General features: G+C 43.8%; 1 protein-coding gene across 1 annotated transcript in view; it reads right to left on the bottom strand.

The window, feature by feature from the left end:
* The window catches only part of GRIN2A (glutamate ionotropic receptor NMDA type subunit 2A), a 338,815-nt gene that overhangs the window by 55,780 nt on the left and 260,024 nt on the right, over nt 1-23,011 (bottom strand). Inside the window, exons 4-7 of the mRNA XM_081820054.1 lie at nt 12,790-12,995; nt 7,175-7,343; nt 6,910-7,063; nt 1,735-1,860 (exon numbers count right to left, since the gene is read on the bottom strand). Coding sequence (XP_081676180.1) covers nt 1,735-1,860; nt 6,910-7,063; nt 7,175-7,343; nt 12,790-12,995 — 655 coding nt within the window. The remainder of the gene's footprint in view (nt 1-1,734; nt 1,861-6,909; nt 7,064-7,174; nt 7,344-12,789; nt 12,996-23,011) is intronic.

Below are 23,011 nucleotides of genomic sequence, written 5' to 3'. Positions count from 1 at the left end.
ACCATACATGTTTCGTCCTGCCTCTGCCCTTCATCTTGTATCACTGCCCACCTCCCTCACTCCCACCTTTTCTGTTTCATCAAGATCGATTCCCCAATAAGGCCTTTGCATTTGCTGTTCCCTCTGCATGAAATGCTTTTCCCTCTGTTTTTTCACATGACTTCTCATCCTTCAGGTCTCAGCACAAATGTCATGTCTTCCGAAAGTTCTTCCCTGCTTGGCCATCTTATCTAAAGTGAGGACCACTGTCCCCCATCACTTCACTTTGGTTTCTTCTATTCCCCTTTTTCTTGAGATTTATTACCATCTGTGATTATTGATGTATGTGTTCATGTGTGGTCTTTGCAACCAAATTCTCAGCTCCCTGGGGGTCAGGAAATCTCTATCTGATTTATCATGTGACTCCCCTGTACTAGCACAGTGCCTGGCACATAGTACCCACTTGGTAAATACTCATCAGACAAACGCATGAATTCACAAATAGCCCAAACTCCGATCCCACAAACATGAATACCGACTCCGCTGAGGTGTGGTCACTCACAGGAAGCCTTCTCAGGCCCCACTCTGTCGGAAGCTCCATATCGGTTAGTGACATTGCCCTCTCAGTGGAGGCTGACAGTTCTCCCATTTAAACACAACATGATTATTCACAGCATTTTCACCGTGTTTGGTTGATGGGAGATGGTGTATATATAATAATCACCACTCTTCAGTGGTGAGGAAGTGGGAGGATTTCACTAAAACTAAGTTCCTAACAGATTGCCATGACCTACTGGCTATTTCCAATACTGAATCTTCCAAGTGAAAAGAGTATGTGGCAAATTCAAGTGCCTTGATTTTGAATGGCTGTATGTTGAAGACCTGCTGTCTTCCACCAACTTATGTCATGTTTCAGGGAAGAGATTTGGTCCTAGCAGCGGCCTTTTGAAGCCATCCACTTAGACCCTGTTATGCATGGAGGAAAATGCACTCAAAAGTGATGTCATGTGTTTATGTCTATAACATGAATGTTGGTTTGCATAGGAGCCTCTTCATAAGTTAGAGCCAATGATTGTTGCCCAGTGCAATTTTCTATCTACTGATTACAGCTTTATCAAGTATAATGCACTAAGGTCAGGTGCCATCAAGAGGAAAATGTAATTCTTTGGGGGAAAATACCACTTTATAATTATTTTTATTGTCAAATGAATGCAAGTGTGATTCAGTAACCTGGAGAATGTTCTTAAACTAGATTCTATAAAAGTCATTTTTCTTTGCGTAGACAGAAGGCGAGATTCACTGTGATCTTAACATTTCTTTTGACATAGATTTTAAAAGTTAATTGCCAGGAAAACTTCTTCAAATCTGCTCTCTGGACAAATTATCGGTAGTTTCCACCTGGGATCGAGACCGGCCTTGGGCTCCTTGCTCGGCAGGAAGCCTGCTTCTCCCTCTCCCACTCCCCCTGCTTGTGTTCCCTCTCTCACTGTGTCTCTCTCTGTCAAATAAATAAATAAAATATTTAAAAAAAAATTTAAAAAAGATAAAATGATGAAAACGTTTCACTTGGCTTTATCCCTTTTTCAGCTCAGGCAAATAACTCACAATTGTATGGAATGATGGTACTGGTGACCCAGCTCCATTCATATCAGACTAGCGAGACAGTATAGGGTGATGTGTTCTAAATGGGAAACCTGTGTAGAAAGCAAATGAAACAGCATCAACTTTGGGTTATAGTGATGAGAGGGGTCTCACCTTTCCCTTTGGCTAAGTTTCTGTTGTATCCAACAGGACTGAAGTACTCGAAGACAAAAACAGCAATGGCAGACACAATGAGCAGCATCACAAACATCATCACCCAGACGGAGGCGCTGAACGGTTCTGTGGGTGAACAAGCCAGAGGAGTGGGACATGGTCAGTTGGCACATCCTCACAACCAGGACCAGCAGGAAGCCCAGAGGTCCACTTGCAGGCTCAACTGAGAAACCCTCCCTGACATGAATCTGATAATTCAAAAGAAGCTAGTCATTGTGGATTCATACGTCTACACCATCCTTCGTTCTAAAAATACTTGAGGTATTTTATAAGGCTGCATATAATAGGATAAAAATAGAGAAGAGCATATGACATTTTCCAAATCGGGTCAAGGATAGTAAAAACAAATGGGAGAAAGAATACAAATAAAGAGGCCATCTGGTCCTATATGATTATTGCATCATCCAGGGGACCAAGGCTGGAGGAAGCAAGGGACTAGACCCAAATAGTCAATCCTAAGGCTTCTGCAGATCAGCATGGGTTTTATTCTTAATTTCATTTTCATCCTTACATGCTGGAGGGATGATGGGCAGGGAATTCTAGAAGGAAAGGTAACATTACAACCTGTTAGAAAAGGATCATAAAATCATGGGGTTGACAGCAATACTGGAAGGTCATGGTCTGCCCCCACTACTACCACGCTGCCCACCCTGCCCTCTGCTCTGGACAGATGAGATCTCTACAAGTTTAAAATCTTGTTGATGTTGGTAATGGGCTTAAATGCATTTGAAAAGTCATTTGAGAATATTACATTCACATGGTAATTCAATGAAAAAGCATCGCTTAAAGAGTAGAGGCAATGAAGTAGTAGATGGATAGGTGGTTACTCCCTCCCCTACCTCCCCACCCCCTGCCCACCGAAGTAGTTTACATCAGCTTATTTTCATATGGACATCTCAGCAGGGCAGGCCAAGTCACAAGGTTCTAAATCTTAGAACACTCCAGAAAGTTAAGAGCATTTATATTCAGTCTGATTGAGGGAGCTGAATGGAGCCACTGTATCCATATATGACACATATTTGCTAGAAAATCAACAGAGGCTAAAATTTTGAAAAATGAATCTATCTCCACCTGAATGCATCACTGGGAAGAAACTGCCCTTGGATACCAATAAACTTATAGTCCTTTGCCTCATAAGCAAACGTTTTCTGAGGGTAAAATATAAGAAGCCCAATAACACCTCTTGAATAGTAGACATTTTATTATTTTTAAATTGTTTTTCTGATGGAGCTAGTAATAATCATAAAGAACTAGGCTGGTTGCAAGCCACCTTATCATTAAAGTCTGTGACTACCTAACACAGCTAGAGGTCATCATAAATTCCAATTTAATGAGCTTACTACATAACCAGAAACTGATATGTCCGAAGCTTTAACTACACTGGATAATTTAGAAACCGGAAGGAATGCTTTGCAATGCAGCTTCGACAGTGCAGATATGTTAAAAAGGAACAGGTAACAACATAGCCTACTCACTTTGAATAACACAAGATGAGTTCAAAGAAATCAATGAGATTGCAACCATAACATATCTTTGTTGAAATTACCTTGGGTAGTAACAATACTATGTCCCTAAAATCATTGCAATTTGGTAATAAGGTGTTTCCAAAAAGGAGAATGAAATGAATAATTAGGGGATTAAAAATAATGAATATTCAAGATAGGAATAAATAGTAAAATAATTCTCTAAGTCGGGTATAGTTAATGGCATGGTGTATCTTACCAGAGGAGGATCACCATGAGGAGTCAATGAGCATAGACACTGAAAGTGCTTGGTGGTGTGTGTTGCACACTATACATGTAGTGAATTAAATGGAATAGTTGTTTGATTCCATGGTTAAAGCCAGAACCAGGGGTGGTGGTGGTGCGCTGTTCAGGGTCCTGAAAAAGGCACCCTGGTTTAAAACATGCGCGTTTATTAATCTGGTAACTTCTTTTCTCTGCAGGTTGGGATAACATGATAAAAAATATGAAGGGGCATCCTTTCTGAATTCTTCATTCTCACGTCAGAGTCTATAAATGTGCAGTGGGCTTCATTTGGCAGCTGATGCATCCTAGTGAGGACACAAACTGTTCCAGAAATTAGGTGCAAGCCGGATCAAGCAACTGATCCCAGGTATCTTCCCACTTGGAAGTGACATCTGTCCCTTGATTTGTGAGCATGGCATGGGGATAAAATAATTCGGCTACAGTGTTCTGGTTTTAATAAGTTAGGTACCTAGGAGTGCCCTGAAGGGTTGCTATTCTCACATACACCACCACCACCACCACCACAATGTAGAAAAACATTGGAATAATGGTGAAGCACCATCTATAGTGTCTCAGGAGGGACCCAGAAATATTTTGGGTGGCTCTGGATTATATCCTCTACTGGTTTAAAGCAGATACCACATTCATTCATGAAGGGACTTCAATCTAGGAGACTCTGGTCAGCATTTCTTTGGATCAAACAATCCAATCTGCTTGGAAAGTCTTTGAAAGTAACTGAATGGAAATATCCAAGAGATGCCACCTCTGTCCTTGAAGAGCTGCTGGTTACATTTTTACACAGAAGCTCAGAGGCATTACCTGCAAGTGTTTCCAATGGGAGTTAATGGAGTTTGTGGAGAGAGGATAGGAAATAATGAAGAGCAATGCAATCAGATTTTGAATGTTTGGGCTCTTCCAGATGACTGAGCCAGTGAATGGAAAAATGTAGTTTAGCGTAGTTCATTATGACTTTCAAAACCTGCAGATAATGACCGTAAATAAGGGGGTGCACAATCCAATAGGGATGTAATTTAGTGACTAGAAAAAATATTAAGCCTACTGATGTCAAAACAGCTTTGAAAATAGCTTCCTCTGGCTACAATGTATTTTATTTTATTTTTAAAGATACAGTAGGAAGAGTAAGGGGGGAAAGGAGGCCTTAACTCCGCAAAAAATACCTGACTTTTTATAGCAATGTTCTATGAATCCAGGTAAGATAAAAATCTAGGGGAAATTGGGTTGAGGCCAGATTCGATATCAGTGACTCAATTTTTTTATGAGCCAAGCCAACTGATGGTATTTTTTTCCCTCTCTGATTGAATTGGAAAAAAAGTTCTCTCTAGCTCACTATGCAGATATGTCAACAACTTGTGAAAAGAAACAGATCTCTTGGGGCACCCGGGTGGCTCAGTCAGTTGAGCGTCCGACTCTTGATTTCGGCTCAGGTCATGATCTCATGGTCATGAGCTGGAGCCCCGCATCAGGCTCCACGCTAGATGTGGAGCCTGCTTGGGAGTCTCTCTCTCCCTCTGCCCCTCCCCCTACACATTCTCTCTCTCTCTCTCTCTCAAAGAAAAAAAAAGGAAAAGAAAAGAAAGAAACAGATCTCTTTCCATTCTTTCCCTGAACTCACTTCTTCCAACCTTTTCTTAACCTCCAGGGCCAAAGAGCCCTGTTGAAAGGTCTGCTAGGGAGTGGGAAACCGTGAAAAGGAGTGGCTCACACATGAGGGTCCACCCAGTCATTAAGATTCTGCATGTATTGTCTATATCAGTCGGCTGCATTTTTCATGGTGTTGTGAGGCTCCCTGATCGAGATATGGGTCCATTATCCATATCAAAGACACAAAGGGAACATAATGAAGTGTGTATCTGTCAAAAATGGAAGCAGGGAGTGCAACATCAAATTCAGGGAGTGGTAAGGATTTCAACAGCTTAAATGGATTATCAAAAATGGAAATAGCAGGGGTGCCTGGGTGGCTCAGTCGTTGGGCGTCTGCCTTCGGCTCGGGTCATGATCCCGGGGTCCTGGGATCGGGCCCCGCATCGGGCTCCCTGCTCCGCGGGAGGCCTGCTTCTCCCTCTCCCACTCCCCCTGCTTGTGTTCCCTCTCTCGCTGTATCTCTCTCTGTCAAATAAATAAATAATCTTAAAAAAAAAAAAATGGAAATAGCAAATCCATACATCTCTGTGAGTGAGGCGGTATCCAAAATCCTGTTCGTCAACGTTTCACTCAAGAGAATAAAGCACAGACGGCTTCACTGGATGCCACCACGACGTACCAATGAAGATTGTGGGGACGCAAGACTACAGGCTGGGAGCCGGTAGCCACAAAATGGCTCTAGTCTGCAAGAGCAAGCTCTCTAATAGACAAAGGTTCTTGTGTGTGTGTCTGGAAACGTGTAAGAAATTTGGCTGACTTTGATCTGTGTCCCCTTTCTCTGCAGTTTTCTTTTGGGGTCAGTGTTCGCCTTAGCCTTCCCAAATCTGGGACAAGCCCATGGATGCAGGGGTGCCAAGGAGAAGGGAATTTGAGTCCCACGATCTTCAAGGTAGCCACTCTCAAAAACTGTTGATGATAACCAAACACTCTACCGATACTTTCCTTTAAAGAAAAAAAAAATAATGCTTGGCTCTGTCCCATGCAGTTTCTCCCTCTCTGGACAGGCATATACATACAGTGCTAAAGAAAACAGGATGATAGAAAGTAGAGTCTACCTTGCTCTAAAAAAAAAATGCTTTTATGTCAAAACATGAATTTATGAAATAGTTAAAAGGAGAGTAAGGAATTTTCTCCCTTACAAACCAGTCCGCTTGAAGGACAGTCACATTTAAAATATGATTCCATTAATTTTCAATCAGTGTGTGCTCTTCAGACTACCTGTATTTTGTTTATCCGAGTGCTGGTATGAATCACCGTGTGGTCATCATCATTTCACCCTCATATCCAGTAAATAAGTGGCTGTCATGCCAGGGAAGAATGGAGGATGGGATTGAGGTTGCTGAATAAAGGCTTAGAGGCTGATTTAAATTAACTGTGGACAGGTATATTTATTTTTTTAAATGTTTTCCAGGCTCTGAGACCTATACCTGCTAATCTCCATTCTATACAATCAAGGCCAGTATCTGAATATGCGATTGTGTTTTCAGCAGATAGTTCCGAGTCAGAGATAAATGACAGATGTTAACTGGGGGTTGGGGGGATGGGGAGGGAATTGAGATCATTCAAACAGGACAGGCTTTGGAATGTGCTGATGTCATTACATAGAGCTCACCAAGGTCCTACCTGGTTCCATCCTTTGAGGAAACAAGACAAATACCTCTAATTCCCTGTTAGGAAAACAGTGGTGACCCTGACGTCCACATACCTAGAAAAGCAGAAGGCGAGACCGTGCCATTGCTTCTCGAAACCATGACACTGATCCCCGTCTCCACAAAGGGCACGGAGAAGTCCACCACTTCCGAGCGCTCCTCGTTGATGGTGAGTGAGCCGACCGCCATGACCGCCCGTTGGTAGACCACCTATATGCAAGGCAAAGGAGCACAGAGCCTTTACTTGTCCTTCCCACCATCCCCCCAAGCGCCACAGGCGTGGAGTCTTGGATGAGAGCCCGAGGGAGGAAGATAACTTACTTCGCCAATCATCCCGTTCCATACATTGTTGACTTTCTTGCCATGCTTCCCGTTAGTCACCAGGTAAAGGTCATAGGTGAACTTCACAGTGCGAGAAAGCTTCTTCAGGATATCGATGCAGAAACCCTTGCAGCATTTCTTAACATTCATGCCCTCATTGGTTGAATTGCTGTAGAAAAAATCCCCGAGACCGTAGAATATCAGCACTGGAAGATCTGTTCACAATTGTTACCTAAGACACTTCCACTGTTTTCCATGTGGGAAACGGAGGCTCAACATGAGGGAGTGGCTTTTTCAAGGACAGGCAGTAGTTCATGTCAGCAGAAGGACAAAGTGTTCTTAATTGTGACAGTAACCATGACAACGGCTAACTTTAATTGAGTGATTATTTGTACCGTGTACCATGCTTCATGGTAATTCTTGAAATAAATTCCATGGCATTTCTCTTAGTTAATAGGAACTGTTTCCCCATTATACGGATGAGAGTTACTACCTCTTATTTTTAAGTTTATGACACCTAAAGCCTCTTTAGACCAGAGTTCAGGCATATGATCTAAGCCAAATTATAAAAGCTTATCAGAAAATGGAAGAGAGATGGAGGACATGAAATTCTCAGCTGAAGGAGGGTTTTGCTTTTTCCTATCACTGGAGATAGAGGTTTGCAACCAAAGATAAAGAAGGGTGCCTTCTTTAGGAAAGGCACTTTCCTTCCTGAGGAAAACGTGGCTGAGAACTGGAAGACCCGGGGCCTACCTTGTGCCTGAGTCCATGAACTTAATGTGTCTTGATGGAGTCATCTGTCAGATGAGTGCTCCTTCATAACACTTTCCCTCCCTCCCTACATAGCAGGAAGTATAAAAAGTTGACACTATGAAATAGCAATGTCCTTGATCAAGAAAAAGCCCTATTAAAATATAGAAGGTACTGGCATCTTAAAAGCTATCATCATCTACCAAGGTGACATAGGTTGATTTTTGCCAGCCACCTTGCTTTATTTACCTGGCCAAGTCATAGTCGAAGGACGTATAAAAATCAGAAATGTCTTTAAAAAGGAAAGAAAGAGGGTCTTCCAAATTAATAGCTGCTACTTAGACAACTCATGTAGGAAGGTCAAGACCTCTCTGGGCAACACAGCTGGTCCACCTTGTGATGGGGCATTTATTGAGCTCAACAACCTGAGTCATGCATGTCATGACATACGTGCTCTGGATATCCCATTGCTGGTGCATCCACACACCAGACCGTTACCTAAGCACTAAAATGATGTTTATGGAAATCCAACATCACAATAGGAAAATACTTGCATTTCCATATCACAGGAAAAAAAAAAGTAGGTTACAAAGTGTTCCATATAGAACAGTCCTAGCTATATAAAAACAGATGAGCTTATGAAATATCTGGATGGAAAAACAATGAAATATGAAGCGTAGCTATTTTTGAAGGGTGAAAATAACTTTTTCTCTTTTTCATATTTTTAGTTTTTTTTTTCCCCCCACAAATTAACTGCAGTGAATATATACTACACATATAATTAGATATACACACACACATCAAGCACCACTGATGTCCATCTATGCCCAGGAACATGGGTAGATCTGACAGTGTGACTTCGAGTAATGGCAGCAGGTTGCAAAATGCCATAAACATGATAGAAATGTGTCCTAAGTACATTAAGTCAATGGCATGTCCAAATACGATTTCCTTCTCAGTATCTATCTGTGGCCCATTGTAAAACATGGCAAGAGCCAATTCTCTTTTTTTTTCCTGGCCACCATGGGCCACGCATTGATGCCTCTTCTCCAACTCTTCCCATCTGCATCTCCTTTGCTCTCTGCTTCCTCCCTTCTTTTATCACAGGGCCTTCCTTCCCCTGGTCAGGATTCCTGGGAGAGTCTGGATAGGAGTTATGAATGCCCCAGACTTAAGATTCAGGGTCACAGGCACATGGTGGTATTCTTTGGCCTCACTGAGAACCTCAGCCAGTTAATGAGTTAATTATCTCCCCTTGTCTTCTAAAACTAGGTGTATGTCTAGATACAGGTATATGTCTAGATACAGTGATCATTAATGCATTTTCACCCAACAAGCAACCACTGAGTACCTACTGTATGTAAGACATGGAATTAAATCCTGGGGACATGAGATGAAAAGACACGCAGCAAATGCAACAGACGAATTTCTCATGGGGAAGATGGGAACACAGACCAGCTTGTAATTGGAAACTTCCATCAGTTCCAATCACAGCCCTTGTGTATGTGTGGAGGGGGGTGTGACTTGACTACACAGACATCTGAGAAATGGCGCCCAATGCAATCTTTCTCCACACCCCACTATCACCACAAGAAAGGGTGACCCATAAAAGCCAATGTGGGGAAAAAGATCCAATAAGGAGTCCAGTTCTTCAGCTCCCTAGTTTCCCAGTGTGGTCAGTGGATAGGATCACAGCCATGGAGGTCAGACAGAGCCGCTGCGAGGTCCTGGGTCTGCTCCTAACAACCAGGAAGATGCAGACAAGTCTCTTCACTAATGAGTCTCAGCTTGTTCCCTTGCAAATTGAGAAGGCTGGTGCTTACCTTGCAGGACAGTTGGGGAGATTAAATAAAATAAAGTATCTAAAGCACCTCTCACATAAGTGCTTAAAAATACACTTCCTCTCTTCTCACTGACCATCTGACAGTGGGGGATTAATCGACAGTGTGGCCATTTTTCCTAACATATCAAGCCAGATCATTTTTCCTCGATTTTCTCTTCACGCCTTAACACCCAACTAACAGATGAAAAGGAATGCTTGATTTCTCAGCTCATTTTCTGTTTCCTGTTTTTAGAACACCGATGTGTGTCCTAAAGACCCCATCATTCACCAAAAGTGAGAGACAAAGGGTTTTCCCTGGGAGAATATCACCAAGAAAAATATAACCATGTTACCTAACAGAATCCTTCTTAGAACGAATCAGCCTGCCTCAAAGAAATGCAATTGATCTGATCTGTGTTAATATTGGGATGAATGGGTCCCAGCGATTGCCTATGGCTTTCAAAGACTTTAATGTCGCCTAGGTGTGCAGTAAACTTGTCATGTTGCCAAGTGGGAAAAGAGAAGCTACAAGCCCGCCACCTCCCACAGGAACCAAAAATGTGAATTTGAACCTGTTAATCTGTTTATAGTCTCCAGTAAAAAAGTCAGTTCTTTGAAAGAGAGTAATTTATTGGGGTGAGGGGTTCATTTTCTCCATTCAAATGTAGCTCAGGACTCGCTGACCTACTGTTGTCAGCTCCGAGCCTTCTGATTTTAAAGATTTAAAGCTCCTATTATTGACTGTGAAGCCCCAGAGGCTCTACTTGATTGGCCCCATCGAAACAAGGAAGGCACTCTTGTCATAAAGGAGGAGCCTCTACTGAGGTAAGAGTCTTCGCTTTGTGCCATCCACCCTGATTTCTTCATCTGCCCAAGTGGTGCTCAAAGAACACCCACCCAAATCAAAATCTCTTTGGACAACTTTCTCACATTTACCCCTTCCGTCTCCCACCCAGCTCATCACTCTCAAGCACCACCCTGGGTTTCCTTCTGTTTCCCACACTTGCCAATCTCTTTCCTCCCTCAGGGCCTTTGTACCTGCTCTTCTCTCTACCTGGAAGGCTCTCCCCCCATTCTTCACATGTTCATCATCCTTTTCTACATCGTCTTACAACTCACCTCTGTGAGCTAAAGGAGCCCCACGTACCTCAAGTTACTCTTGCCTCACACCACCTTATTTATATTCCTTCACAAGGTTTATCATAACATGGAGCTGTCCTGGTCTTTTATTGGCTGAATTTTTTTTTTAACTGTGTACACTCCATATTGCAAGATCCCCATCTTTTGTCTTCTCTGTTCCCTGATGTATCCTGCGTGCCCCGCACTGTGCCTCACACATGAACTGTGCTTCATGTTTATTTACTTATTGACTAATCTATTCAGAATTTCAACTCCAACGAGGCTCCTCATTGATAAAAAAAAAAAAGAAAAATCTTCTCCAAACTACAAATGTGCCTTCATAACACATTTTGCAATCATATTTTTAAAAAATGATCTTTATCCCAAGCACTGAGCTCTTGGGATTTGCATCTCATATAATGACTTATGTTGGAATTTGGGATGCGGGAGGACTGGTTTCCATTCACTCATGTGTTTAAGCATTATCAACATTGGTGGGACCCGTTTCGTGCTTGTCCCTGGGCATACAAAGACTAGTAAGCCACGTTTCCAATATTTAGGCGGCTCACAGTCCAGGGGGAAAGACAAACTATAAGCCATAAAAGCAGGTGATAGAGGGATCGAGGGGTATGCACTGAATGTTTGAGTTCCTTCAAAGTCATGTGTTGAAACCTTAAACCCCAATATGATGGCGTTAGGAGGTGGGTCCTGTGGGAGGTCATGAGGTCAAAGGGTAAAGCCCTCATGAGTGGGATGAGTGCCCTTAGAACAAGATAGGAGAGCTTGCTTCCTTTCCGTCTGCTCTCCACCACAGGATGACAGCAAGAGAAGACAGCTGTCTGCACATCAGATGCCCCGCCGGTGGGCTCCCAGCCCTCAGAACTGTGAGAAATAAGTGTCCCTTTTTTTAAGCCATGCCGTCTGCGGTGACTTGTCACAGTAGCCTGCACAGACTAAGGCACAGAGACATACCCAGAGTTCTGTGGAAGGAGGGACGGTAAACCCAACTTGGGGAGGGACTTAAAGGACGTGGCAGAATTAGCCAGAAGAATGGAGGTGCTTGGAAAATACTGGCAAAAATACTTCATGGGAGGCCTCTTCCTTTCGTGAAAATCCCCACGAGGGCGTGTTTTTCTTTGTGTTTGTACTAGAAAGACTAGAATCAGGGCCTTGGACTTTGTCATGAAGCTTTAGGCTTCCCCTCAAGGGTGATAGGTTAGGGACAAAACTTCACCAGGAGCTCTCACAAAAACTGTCAGTTCTTCCTTCGGTCATTAATAAAAGAGGAAATGGCACAGCTGTGACACTGGCTTGCTGTCGGTGAGCGAGGAGACAACCAGGACGCCAGGTCCACACTGATCACAGCACACAGCCATACGGAGCGTGCACCATGACCCCCAGCTGGAAAGACGTTTCCAAAGTTTTTGAAGAGTTTGTATCTGGGATATATAAAAAAGATGGAAGGGAGGAGATGTGCAGGATTGGAGGAGGGAGCAGTCAGAAAAATAAAATATATATATATTTTTAAGGTGAGACCGAAGGGGAGGGTTGTTTGAGCACAGGGGTTAAGAATATGGCGGTGGAGTCAGATGGATGAGCATCTTGAGTCCTAGCTCGTCCATTTATGAGCTGAACGGCTCTGAGCATGGTTCTGAATCTCCCCAGAACTGTTTAAATATCTAAAATGGGCAAAGCCACTTACCTCCTATTGCTGTTGCTGGAATTAAATAAGTGTAAACCACCTGGCATAATTCCAGTTATTTATTTAAGTCTTAAAAAAATCTAACATTATAGATTATCATCTAGTATTAGAATAGCCTATTTTATATTACACTTTATTAGGATATTTTGGATACCGTTGTTGATGATACGTGCTATTTTTAAAGGATTGGGTGTATTCAAGCGACAGCATCCCTGGACTTACTTGATTTTGACGAACTTCCGACATGGCACGGTGTTCCTCACGCACGTCTCGGTCAGCGGGTCTATGTCTTCCACGATGACAAAGGGGGCCTCCTCCAGGGTGACGATGCTCAGATGGTTGTCGTCTGGCTCACAGTCTGAAAAGGATTTGTACCTCGGCCACACGGCGTGCCTCAGGCTCAGGGTGTGGTTCTCCCACTTTCCCACCTGCATCAGAAAGACAAAGGCAGACCTGTGTTTTCTTGCAGCGCCGACTTCTAGAAGGGCAAGTCCTTCCCCCATATGAGGTCCGAGACAAGAACCCTACCCATCTTGAGGGCTTTTCTGCTACCTACCTCAACATACGCTTCTCTTTATATGCTAAGAAAAATAGGGATAAAGGGAAAGCAAAGTACTGGGTGGGCCCCATGCCCTGGCTTCTCCCCTGCTAATTAATATGGCTGTGGTGCCCACACACTGAGATGGGTAGAGCTCCCCAGGTGATCCTAATGTTCTGCCAGAGTTCGGGACCACTGAGGTCTCAAGGGAAGCATGGACTTTTAGAATCAGAGAAGTCTAGGCTGGGATCCCCACCTCTGCCACTTACTAGCTACAGAAACCTGGGCAAGCTCTGAACCACTGTGAATGTCTGTTTTCTCCTCTGTAAACAGCACCACTCCACCTACTTTACAAGGATGTTGTGGCAATTAAATAATACAGTCTGTGAGCAGCAAACAGCACCATGCCCAGCACATAGTAGGGACTCCATACTTTCTAAGTGTAGGAGAGATGCAAGGAGAAGGAGAAATTTTTAAAAGATGCTAAGGGAGGGCGCCTGGGTGGCTCAGTTGTTAAGCATCTGCCTTCAGCTCAGGTCATGATCCCAGGGTCCTGGGACTCCCTGCTCAGCAAGGAGCCTGCTTCTCCCTCTCCCACTCCCCCTGCTTGTGTTCCCTCTCTTGCTGTGTCTCTCCCTGTCAAAAAAATAAATAAAATCTTAAAAAAAAACACAAAAGATGCTAAGGGAAAGAGTGTGCAGAGAAGAAGATGACGTGAAAGAGCAAAAAGGCAGGAGGATTGACAGGAGCGTCAACACGAGGAGGACGCGCGGGAGAGGAAATCAGGAGCATCATTTCCAGCTCAGATCATGGTTCTATTTAAGTTGCAAATTAAGGTGAACTGTTATTAATCCGGCTCGGAGCAGAGACTTTCAGCGCTTAGCGTGCACCAAGACCTGTCAAAATAGAATCGATCTGTTCCCTCCGAGCAGCAGTCCTCATGTTAGCGAAATCAAATTGAAGGCTGTATGTTTTGAACCTTAATTTTATTTGACAGCTTATTGGCACTATTCATATACACCCTGGGAGAAAGCTGCTCCCAGCATCGCGCTTCTTCCTTCCTCCCGCTCCCCTGTGCAATTGCTTGACACCACAGGTCAGCGCTTATTTGTAATACCAACCTCAAGGAAGCACCTCATCTGAAAAGCTAAGTGCCGAGTTCAGGCTCGTCTGTGTTGATGTGACCCACTCACCTCCCCTCCCGTAATGTGAGTGTCGCCAGAAATGAATTTCAAGCCCGTAAAGAGAATTCAGACATGCTGGACACCCAAAGAGGTGATGGGGTGGCAGCAGAAAAGGCAGACAGTGCGCTCTCAGACCGCCTTGGAAAACGTTTGCTGTTTATAGTGAAACATTCCATGTGGCCAATTACAGAACTGCCCAGCATCACCAATCCCTTCCTTTTTAAGATAGGAAGGGCCGTAGAAGAGTTTGGTCAAATAAACATGCTCATCTACCAATGTCGTGATGTGTAACACAGGCTGGGGAGAATGCTGAGCCCGTCAAATTGCTCATTCACTCAATGCGGATTTACTGAACACCAGCTATGTGCTGGTACCAGCCCGGGAGCAATGATGGATAAAACTGAATGGTTCCTGCCTTCTTGGAACCATCAGTCGGCTGCGGGACAAAGACTAAACTAATAATAAATAAGCAAGTTAGAAAAAAAGAGAGAGCCAAGCTTTTCCTTTTGGGACGTTACCTCAGTTCCTTTTCCTTCCACTTCTCTCGGAAAACTCAAACCTTCGAGAGAGGCTGGGTAGTTCAGTTGGTAAGAGAATGGCTTTTGGAGTCACGTAGAACTAAGTGCCGATGCCGGCTTCACTCGTTTAGCTGAGTGGCCTCGGGAAAGTGACTTAACCTCTCTGAGTTTTATGTTCTCTCTCTACAAAATGCAGATAGCAACAGGACATGCCCTTAAGAACTGTAGTGAGCTTCCGATGAGGCAAAATGTTTAGGAAGCATTGAGCACAGAACTTAGCGTGTAACATACATGGTAGCTGCTGTTATTTTATTATTGTTGTAGTTCGCATTTAAGACTTAGCTCAAATATCACCTAATCTGTAAAGGCATACCTGCCTTCCCTAGTAATATAGAACTCTGCACCTGTCCACCACAGCTCTTTGATGCTATCATTATAACAGTGTCATTTTTGAGCACTCCTGTGTCATCAGGAAATGTATATATCACCAGTGACTTTGATGCCCACAAATCCCAAGGGTAAGGATTAGTCTTCCAACTTTGCAGTTCAGAGAATGGAAGCACAGAGACATATAAACTGTCCAAATGCAGCTGGGAAGCCATGGAACCAGAGCCATACCACAGGGCTGTGTGAACCCAAAGGTGCTTCTATTAAGTCATCCAGATTTTGCACCGTTATAGCTCAAAGACCCTTCCACCCCTGGAGAGACAGCTCCTGGGAAGCCCCCGGAAACATAAATTAAGGCAAAGACCATTTAGCCAGCACTATCTTTGGTGACGTCATTGGCCACATCACTGTACCCTACACCGTGAAGTCAGGCGAAGGTTCCCGTCCAAGACTGACTCCCAGGAGAGAGGCAGCAAAGGTGTATGGGTTCCTGGAGTGTAGTAACTCCCCAAGTCTCTCCTAAGTTATGCTCTCCCTTCCCATGTCTAAGTAATCACCCAGTGGGTCGGCCGAGGAGGGTGGAAGCAAGTGGTGGGTGGAAAAACAGAGCCAAATCCCCAAGTCCCCAAATCCCCGCTCCAGGATTCTATATACCACATGGGGAAAAGAGACTTTCCCCTCCTCTGTGCATTTTCACAAGGGGCTCTAACTGAGTCAGTCCAGCGCTTGTAGACAGAATTAAGAGAGATTCATTTGCTTCCTAAGTATTTATGGAGTGGCCACTAGGTGTCAAGCATGGAATTAGGCACCGAGGAGACTGGAGAACATGCAATGAACTTTTTCCCTGCATGGAATTTTTATGCTAATAGGGAAGACAGACATGAGTCCAATAGTCACACAAAAATACATCATACAAACTGGGTGGAAGAAAGAAAACAATGGGTCTAAGAGAGCAGACGGGAAAGAAATCACAGAGGGCTTCCCTGAGGAGGTGGCATTTGAGCGGAGATGGGAAATCCCAAGTTGAGTGGGTGAGGGGCTGCGGGAGTGAAGGGAAGGGAAAGCACCCCATGTAGGCAGGGGTTGGATGATGCAAAGCTTTGCAGGTCCTCGTAAGGAGCTGAGATTTACCCTATGAGTTCATCCAGTCTGTTGGCCAGGAGGGAAAGGCTGGATGGAAGTGACCAGGGATATATGTCCATATGTAACCTGCCTGAAGGAGGAAGCTCTGTGCTCCCTCAGTGCATCTTTGTCTTCTCTTTCATGATGAAAAATTTTAAACTCCTACAAAAGTGAAACAGTATAATGAATCTCCATGTTCCCATTATCTAGCTGCAATAATTACTAACTCATGGCCAATCTTGTTTCGTTTATATTGCCACCCACTTCTCCTGTATCACAGTGAAGGAACTCCCAGACATGGTAACATTTCATTCATAAATCCTTAATTCGATTTAAATATCTAATCTCTATTTGCTTAATAGCATTATACCTCCACGAGCTATGTGTTTCGCTGATTAGATTAGGATTCCCCCATCTAGGAGGGATTTTATGCAGACACCAATTGGTTTCGAGGTCCGCAGCTTCTAACTCAGGGCCTGGCACAAGGAGGGACTTAATGGACAGTTATTGATGGAATGAAGGAACACGCGACCTGAATTTTTAAAAATGTCCATGAGTCAGAACATACTAGTAGACTGATCGATGTGTCCATATTGGCCTCAGCTATGGGATCTTGTGCCCTAAGCACAAAACTGAAGTACAAAAACCTCTGTTCTCTCCCTCGCTCATGCTTCACTTCGAATTCGGCCCCCCAGACACAGAGCCATTGAGAGTGACTATATTACATGTTCCAGACGGAGCCAAGACCACCATGTCAATGCCAATTTAAAAGGGGCTGTGGTCGCTCTGAGGGGTTCAAGAGAATGGCAAGCTTCAATGGAATAAACCATGAATTGAGAAGAAACTTCAGTCACACCATCTCTGCTTACCTCGGTGTCCCCAGGCACTAAATGGGCACAGAATATGAATGCTCCATGTGCCTTTCTCTAAAGGTCATGTCCAAGACAGAAGAACCACGTGCCCTCTGAGGACTGTAGCGATCAATCTCTCTCCCTGCTTCTATTTTGAGCTGATGGTGACTGTCCTGCTATTCTCTAAACTGGACCGTCTTCTGGCTCCCGATCCCCTCCAGAATCGTGCACACGCCACGGGGCAGAGTCTGTAACTTTAGATCAGCAGGTCCCGCCTGCCCCAGAGAAGTTAGTGCATTCCCAGGCTGCACCACATTTCCTCCTGGGGTAAGTTTTCAAGGCATCAGAGCAAGTGAAGTGATAACGGTCTTGGTTGAACATGTAGTCCTATTTCTGGTGCTCATAGGGAAAATGGAATTCCGGGAGGCCTTGCTAAACTTCCAGTTAGATCTCCACGTGACCGGGACTGGAAGGTGCACTTGAGCGTGTGTGTTGGATATGGGCACATATCGATCCATCGACTTTCCAGGGATCAGCCTCAGCCCTACAGAACCCCTCTCTTCTCTCCCGCACATGGAACAGAGGGAAAGGGTTCAGAATCATTAATACCATGAGCTTCGGAGTCAGACAGGTTCAAATCCCACCACTGCCCTTAGCTGTGTGACCTTGGGCAAGTCACATAACCTTTCTGAACATCAGTTTCCCCAACCATCAAATCAAAGTATTTCAATTTTGTTATGTCGTTGTGAGAGTTATAAGCAAGACAAGGATGGCAAACATCCCTGAATGGGATACACAGTTCCGGGCACACAGCAAGTTCTCCATATGGGGCACTATTATCACTAATTCAACATCTATTAAGCCTCTCTTTGGGAAAACGGTGAGCCTCTGCAGCAGAAGCACCGGCTGAGTTCCCATGACAACTTACCTTTGACCTTCAATCTCCTTGGGTCTCAGTCTCCTCACCCGTAACAGAGATGGGGGTGGTGGTGAGGGTAGACCAGATGATCTCTAAGGTCTTTGAGACCCAAGGTTCTATACGATGTGCAACAAAAGTTGCCCCCCCCCCCAGCTCACTCCTTATCGGGATCAGGGCAATGGATAGATCATTAGAAAGGGCTCAACAAAGGCAGCACAGTTCACAACTTGATGTTTAATTCAGGAGAGTGGCCATGTGCCAGCAGAGGCCAGGGAAATGACATGCCTCACTCTGAATAAGACAGGATGGTTCTGAGAACCAAGCTGGAAGACCAAGAAGAAAGAATGAGGTCACCAGAGCCGTCTTGGTTGGGAGCTCTCTGCTGCACAGAAGCCAGTGGTGCTCAGATCTGAAGCTTCCCTCCAAGCTGACTCTTGCTCATTCTGTACACAGGGGCATGGGTTCAAATCCTGACTTGGCCAAGCCCTAGCTGGGGTAACTCGGACAATGATGATAAAGTCAATCGTGAACATTTACCAGGTGCTTTACTATATGTTTCCAGCACTGAGACTTTATCATGAATTATCCGACTCGATTCTCAAAACAACTCCAGGAGGTGGGGAACAATGACTATCCTTATTGCTTGGTGGTAAACTGAGGCCCAAAAAGACGAGGTGTCTTGTTCAGGTCATAGTATAAAGGTCAAAGCAGGAATTTAAATCTGGCCAGTAAAAACTCAGACCACTGCTTAATCTCTATCTTCCTCTATTAAATTTGGTTTCTTCATATTTTAAAGGTAAATAATAGTGTCCACCTTACAGACTTAAAAATAAGTCTTTCTGGGTGCGCCTGGGTGGTGCAGTCGGTTGAATGTCCAACTCTTGATTTTGGCTCAGGTCGTGATCTCAGGGTCGTGAGATCGAGCCCCACATTGAGCTCTGCACTCAGTGCAGAGTCTGCTTGGGATTCTCTCTCCCTCTCCCTCTGCCTCTCTCACTCATGCTCTCTCTAAAATAAATAAAATTAAATTAAAATAAGGAAAGAAAGAAAGAACGAAAGAAAGAAGGAAAGAAAATAAGTCTTTCTGTTTCCACTATTCTGAGAGCTTTAAATATTAATTCGTGTAATGCTAAAAATAGACTGATGAATAAGATATTATACTATTATTACCCCATTTCACAGATGAGGGGACTGAGGTGTGGGGTTTAAGCAGCTTGTTCAGTCCCCATGGCTTGAGAGTGGGAGAATCAGGATCTGAACCCAGGACTTGTTTTTAAGTCAGTGAGGAAATGCAACTAGAAGTTTTTGCTGGGGCAAAAAAAAAAAAAAGGAGAAAACTTTGATAATGCAGAAATCTGACAAACACCACCTCAGCCAGATGATTAAGGTCAGTACCAACAGGGACAGGTCCTTTTGTTAGTATGTCCCCTTGATACAATATGATGACACTCCCAAAACACATAACCTCGGTCTAATCGTAAGAAAAATATCAGAAATATCCCAATTTAGGGGCATCCTAGAAAAGAGCTGACTGAAACTCCTCAAAACTGGGAAGGTCATCAGAATATAAGGAAAAGCCAGGAAATTGTCACAGCCAAGAGGACCCTAAGGAGACCCTGTGATTAAATGTAGTGGGGTGTCCTGGATGAGATAGTAGGATGGCACAGGAAAAAGACATTAGATAAAAACCAGGGAGATCTGAATAAAGCACGGGCATTAATTAACAACCACGTATCAACACCCGTTCCTGGAATGGGACAAACGCCGCGTTAATGTCAGGCATTAGTAATCAGAGAAGCTGGGCATGAGGTGTATGAGAACTCGCTGTACTGCCTTCACAACCTCTCTGTAAATTTAAAGCTATTCTATTTCTTTTTTAATTTTTTAAAAAAGATTTTATTTATTTGTCAGAGAGAGAGAGAGAGAGCACAAGCAAGGAGCCCGACATGGGACTTGATCCCAGGACCCCGGGATCATGACCTGAGCCGAAGGCAGATGCTTCACCAACTGAGCCACCCAGGCACCCCTCGTTAAAACTATTCTAAAAGACAAAGGTTATTATTATTTTTTTTTCTGAATTCAAAAGAGGGAATGTTTTTAAAAAGCAGATATACTCTGAGAGAGACAGAGTAGCAGAGTTGCCAAAACTGTGAACTCTGGAGCCAGGTGTCCTGGCTTCAGATCCCAGCTGTGCCACTTGGACAGAGAGCTGAGCCCTGAACCACACGGGTTTGAACTGTGTGGGTCCAGTTATACGTGGTTATTCTTCAATCAAGACAGTGCGGTATCATAAATGTATTTTCTCTTCCTTGTGATTTTCCTCATCACATTTTCTTTTCCCTAGCTTACTTTATTGGAAGAATACAGCACGTAATACATAGGGCATACACAATACGTGTTAATCAGCTGTTTATGTCCTCAGTAAGGGTTTCAGTCAACAGGAGGCCATTAGTAGTTAAGTTTTTGGGGAACTGAAAGTTATACATGGATTTTCAACTGCGCGGGGTGGGGCGTGGGTGCCCTTAACCCCCCTGTTCGAGGGTTGTATTGCTTTGCTGTCTTTCTGCTTCAATGGCATCACTGAAAAAATGACATGATGACAGTAGTATAATTCCTAGTTTTGCTGAGAGGACTAAATCAGTTATTCTAGGGAAAATGCAAGGAGGAACGCCCAACACAGGGGAAGGTACTATATGTTGTTTTGTTGTGGTTTACATCAATGAAAAAAAACTTTTAAAGGTGAGTTCATATTGGGGCACCTGGGTGGCGCACTCAGTTGAGCAGCTCAGGTCATGATCTCAGGGTCACGAAATGGAGCCCCACATCATCGGGCTCTGCACTCTTTCTCTTTCTCCCTCTGCCCCTCCTCCCCATGCTCTCTCTCTCAAATAAACAAATCTTTAAAAAAATAAAGGGGAGTTCATATCATTTCATGTTTTAACTCCATAAAAAGATTTCTTCTTTCTTTTTTTCATAAAAACATTTCGTGATACTAACCTGAGTTAGCTTTTTTTCCCCCCCTCATTGGTGATTCTGGCCACAAGTCACCATCTCCACATTTCCCCCTAGGGTTCAATAACAGCCTTCTGCTGTTTGTGTGCCCATCGTCAGTTTTCCATGTTTTTGGTGACAGTATGTTGGTTTTCCTTTGTAGAGATCCCTGACTCCAACTTCAAGAATAGGCACATGGCCCTTACTTGGCACATTGGTGCATTTGGCTCCTGAGCCACAGTGATTGGCTCAGGAATGTGCATGTGACCTAGACTGAGCCAGTGGGAGTTTTCTCTGGGACTTTGGGATGATTGGCATAGGATGGTAATGACAGAAGAACCTATCAGAGAAAGGCTGCAGAGCTAAGCAACAGGAAACAGCAATAACATCTGAACGGCACTGCTTGAGCTTTTACAATCAAAGTTGACATTCACTGGGCTCTTGGTATGTATTAGGCACTATTCTTAGCACCATTTTAATTCTTATAAATACTCCATACACAATGAATAGGTGCAGGCAGATGATTTTTATCTCTACCATGAATTTTTTTTTTAATTAAAAACAGTCCCAAACTCATCCAAATGGGCTGTGTGGGAGGAGGAAAAAAATCTTTACCTTCAAAATAAACTGAATTTTGGTGATAAACCTTGGAGTGTTTTCAGCAAAAATAGTGAGGTTTTGAGGACAAAGAAAAATAATTGACCTCTGATGGAGAAAAGCGATTCTGTTAAAAGAACTAAAAAAGGGGAAATTAACTTTGTAATGATTTTTATATCCGTTTTTATTAATAAAATTTAAATACAGTGCCTTTAGAAAGCTAATTGCTCTTCAGCTCTTGGAAAATGTTTTGTGAAAGGGCAGTGATTAGTTATCAAAATGTTCAGTCACTATTTTCTCAGAGCAGAGATAATTTTCATCTCCAGAAACTGTCTGTTAGAAGTTAATGTTCACCCCTTCATGTCTGGGTAAATGCAGAGAAATGGCACAGAGGTCACAGTCAGCTGGGAAAAGGTTAATAGATGTTTGTGGTGTGCCTTTCACAGAGATGTGTTTGATTTTATTAGATCTGTTCACGACATGCTTACAAGAGACGATTAAAATCTCTTCATAACTGGTCTCCTAAGCCACCCCTAAAAAACACATCAAAACACCAAAATCATACATCAACCCCTACTCAAATCCTTACAGAATCATGCAGACTCTCCTTAACATGCACGGAACCTACACTAACCAGTCGATCTCACCATATTCTCTGCTCTCTGCTTTCTGGCACTTTTCCTCTCTCTCAGACACGTTATGCACACTCTCACCCATGTACACATCCAAACACACACACTCTCACACCTACACAGACTCATCTATGTATATACGTACAGATATTTATCATTATACCTAAGCATCTATAAACCCAAAGACAAACCACACCTGTACATACACTCATACCTACCCAAACTCACAATACAGACATATATACACTCACACCCACCCACACATGCACAACTACACATCTACGCAGACCTTGCACACACACACTCACACCTCTACACACCCACCATACTAAGCCACAATAACGCATACACTTTTCAGTTCTCACCAAACACACCCTGCTCGACACCCACTTCCCTGCCTTCACCTGCACTGTTCCTTCTACCCCAAATCCCCCCCCTTGGCACCTCCACAAACTGAAATCCTACCCGTGCTTCCCAGATCCAGCTCAAATACCACAGAGCCCAACTCTCCAACTGGAACGCATTTCTGAATTTTCTGTGCCTCCAGAACATTCTCTCCTGCCCTTGACTTCTCAAGGGGAGGGGTTTGGGGTAGAAGGAACAGTGCAGGTGAAGGCAGGGAAGTGGGCTCAACCCATGCATCTAGTGCTTTACTGTTGCAGGCCCTGCAGGAGATGTGGAGACTGCAATCATGAACAGTGCAGG

The sequence above is a fragment of the Leptonychotes weddellii genome, chromosome 5 (genome assembly GCF_054177405.1).
Source record: "Leptonychotes weddellii isolate Sample4059 chromosome 5, ASM5417740v2, whole genome shotgun sequence".
NCBI lineage: Eukaryota > Metazoa > Chordata > Mammalia > Carnivora > Phocidae > Leptonychotes > Leptonychotes weddellii.
This window is presented reverse-complemented; position numbering and strand designations above follow the sequence as displayed.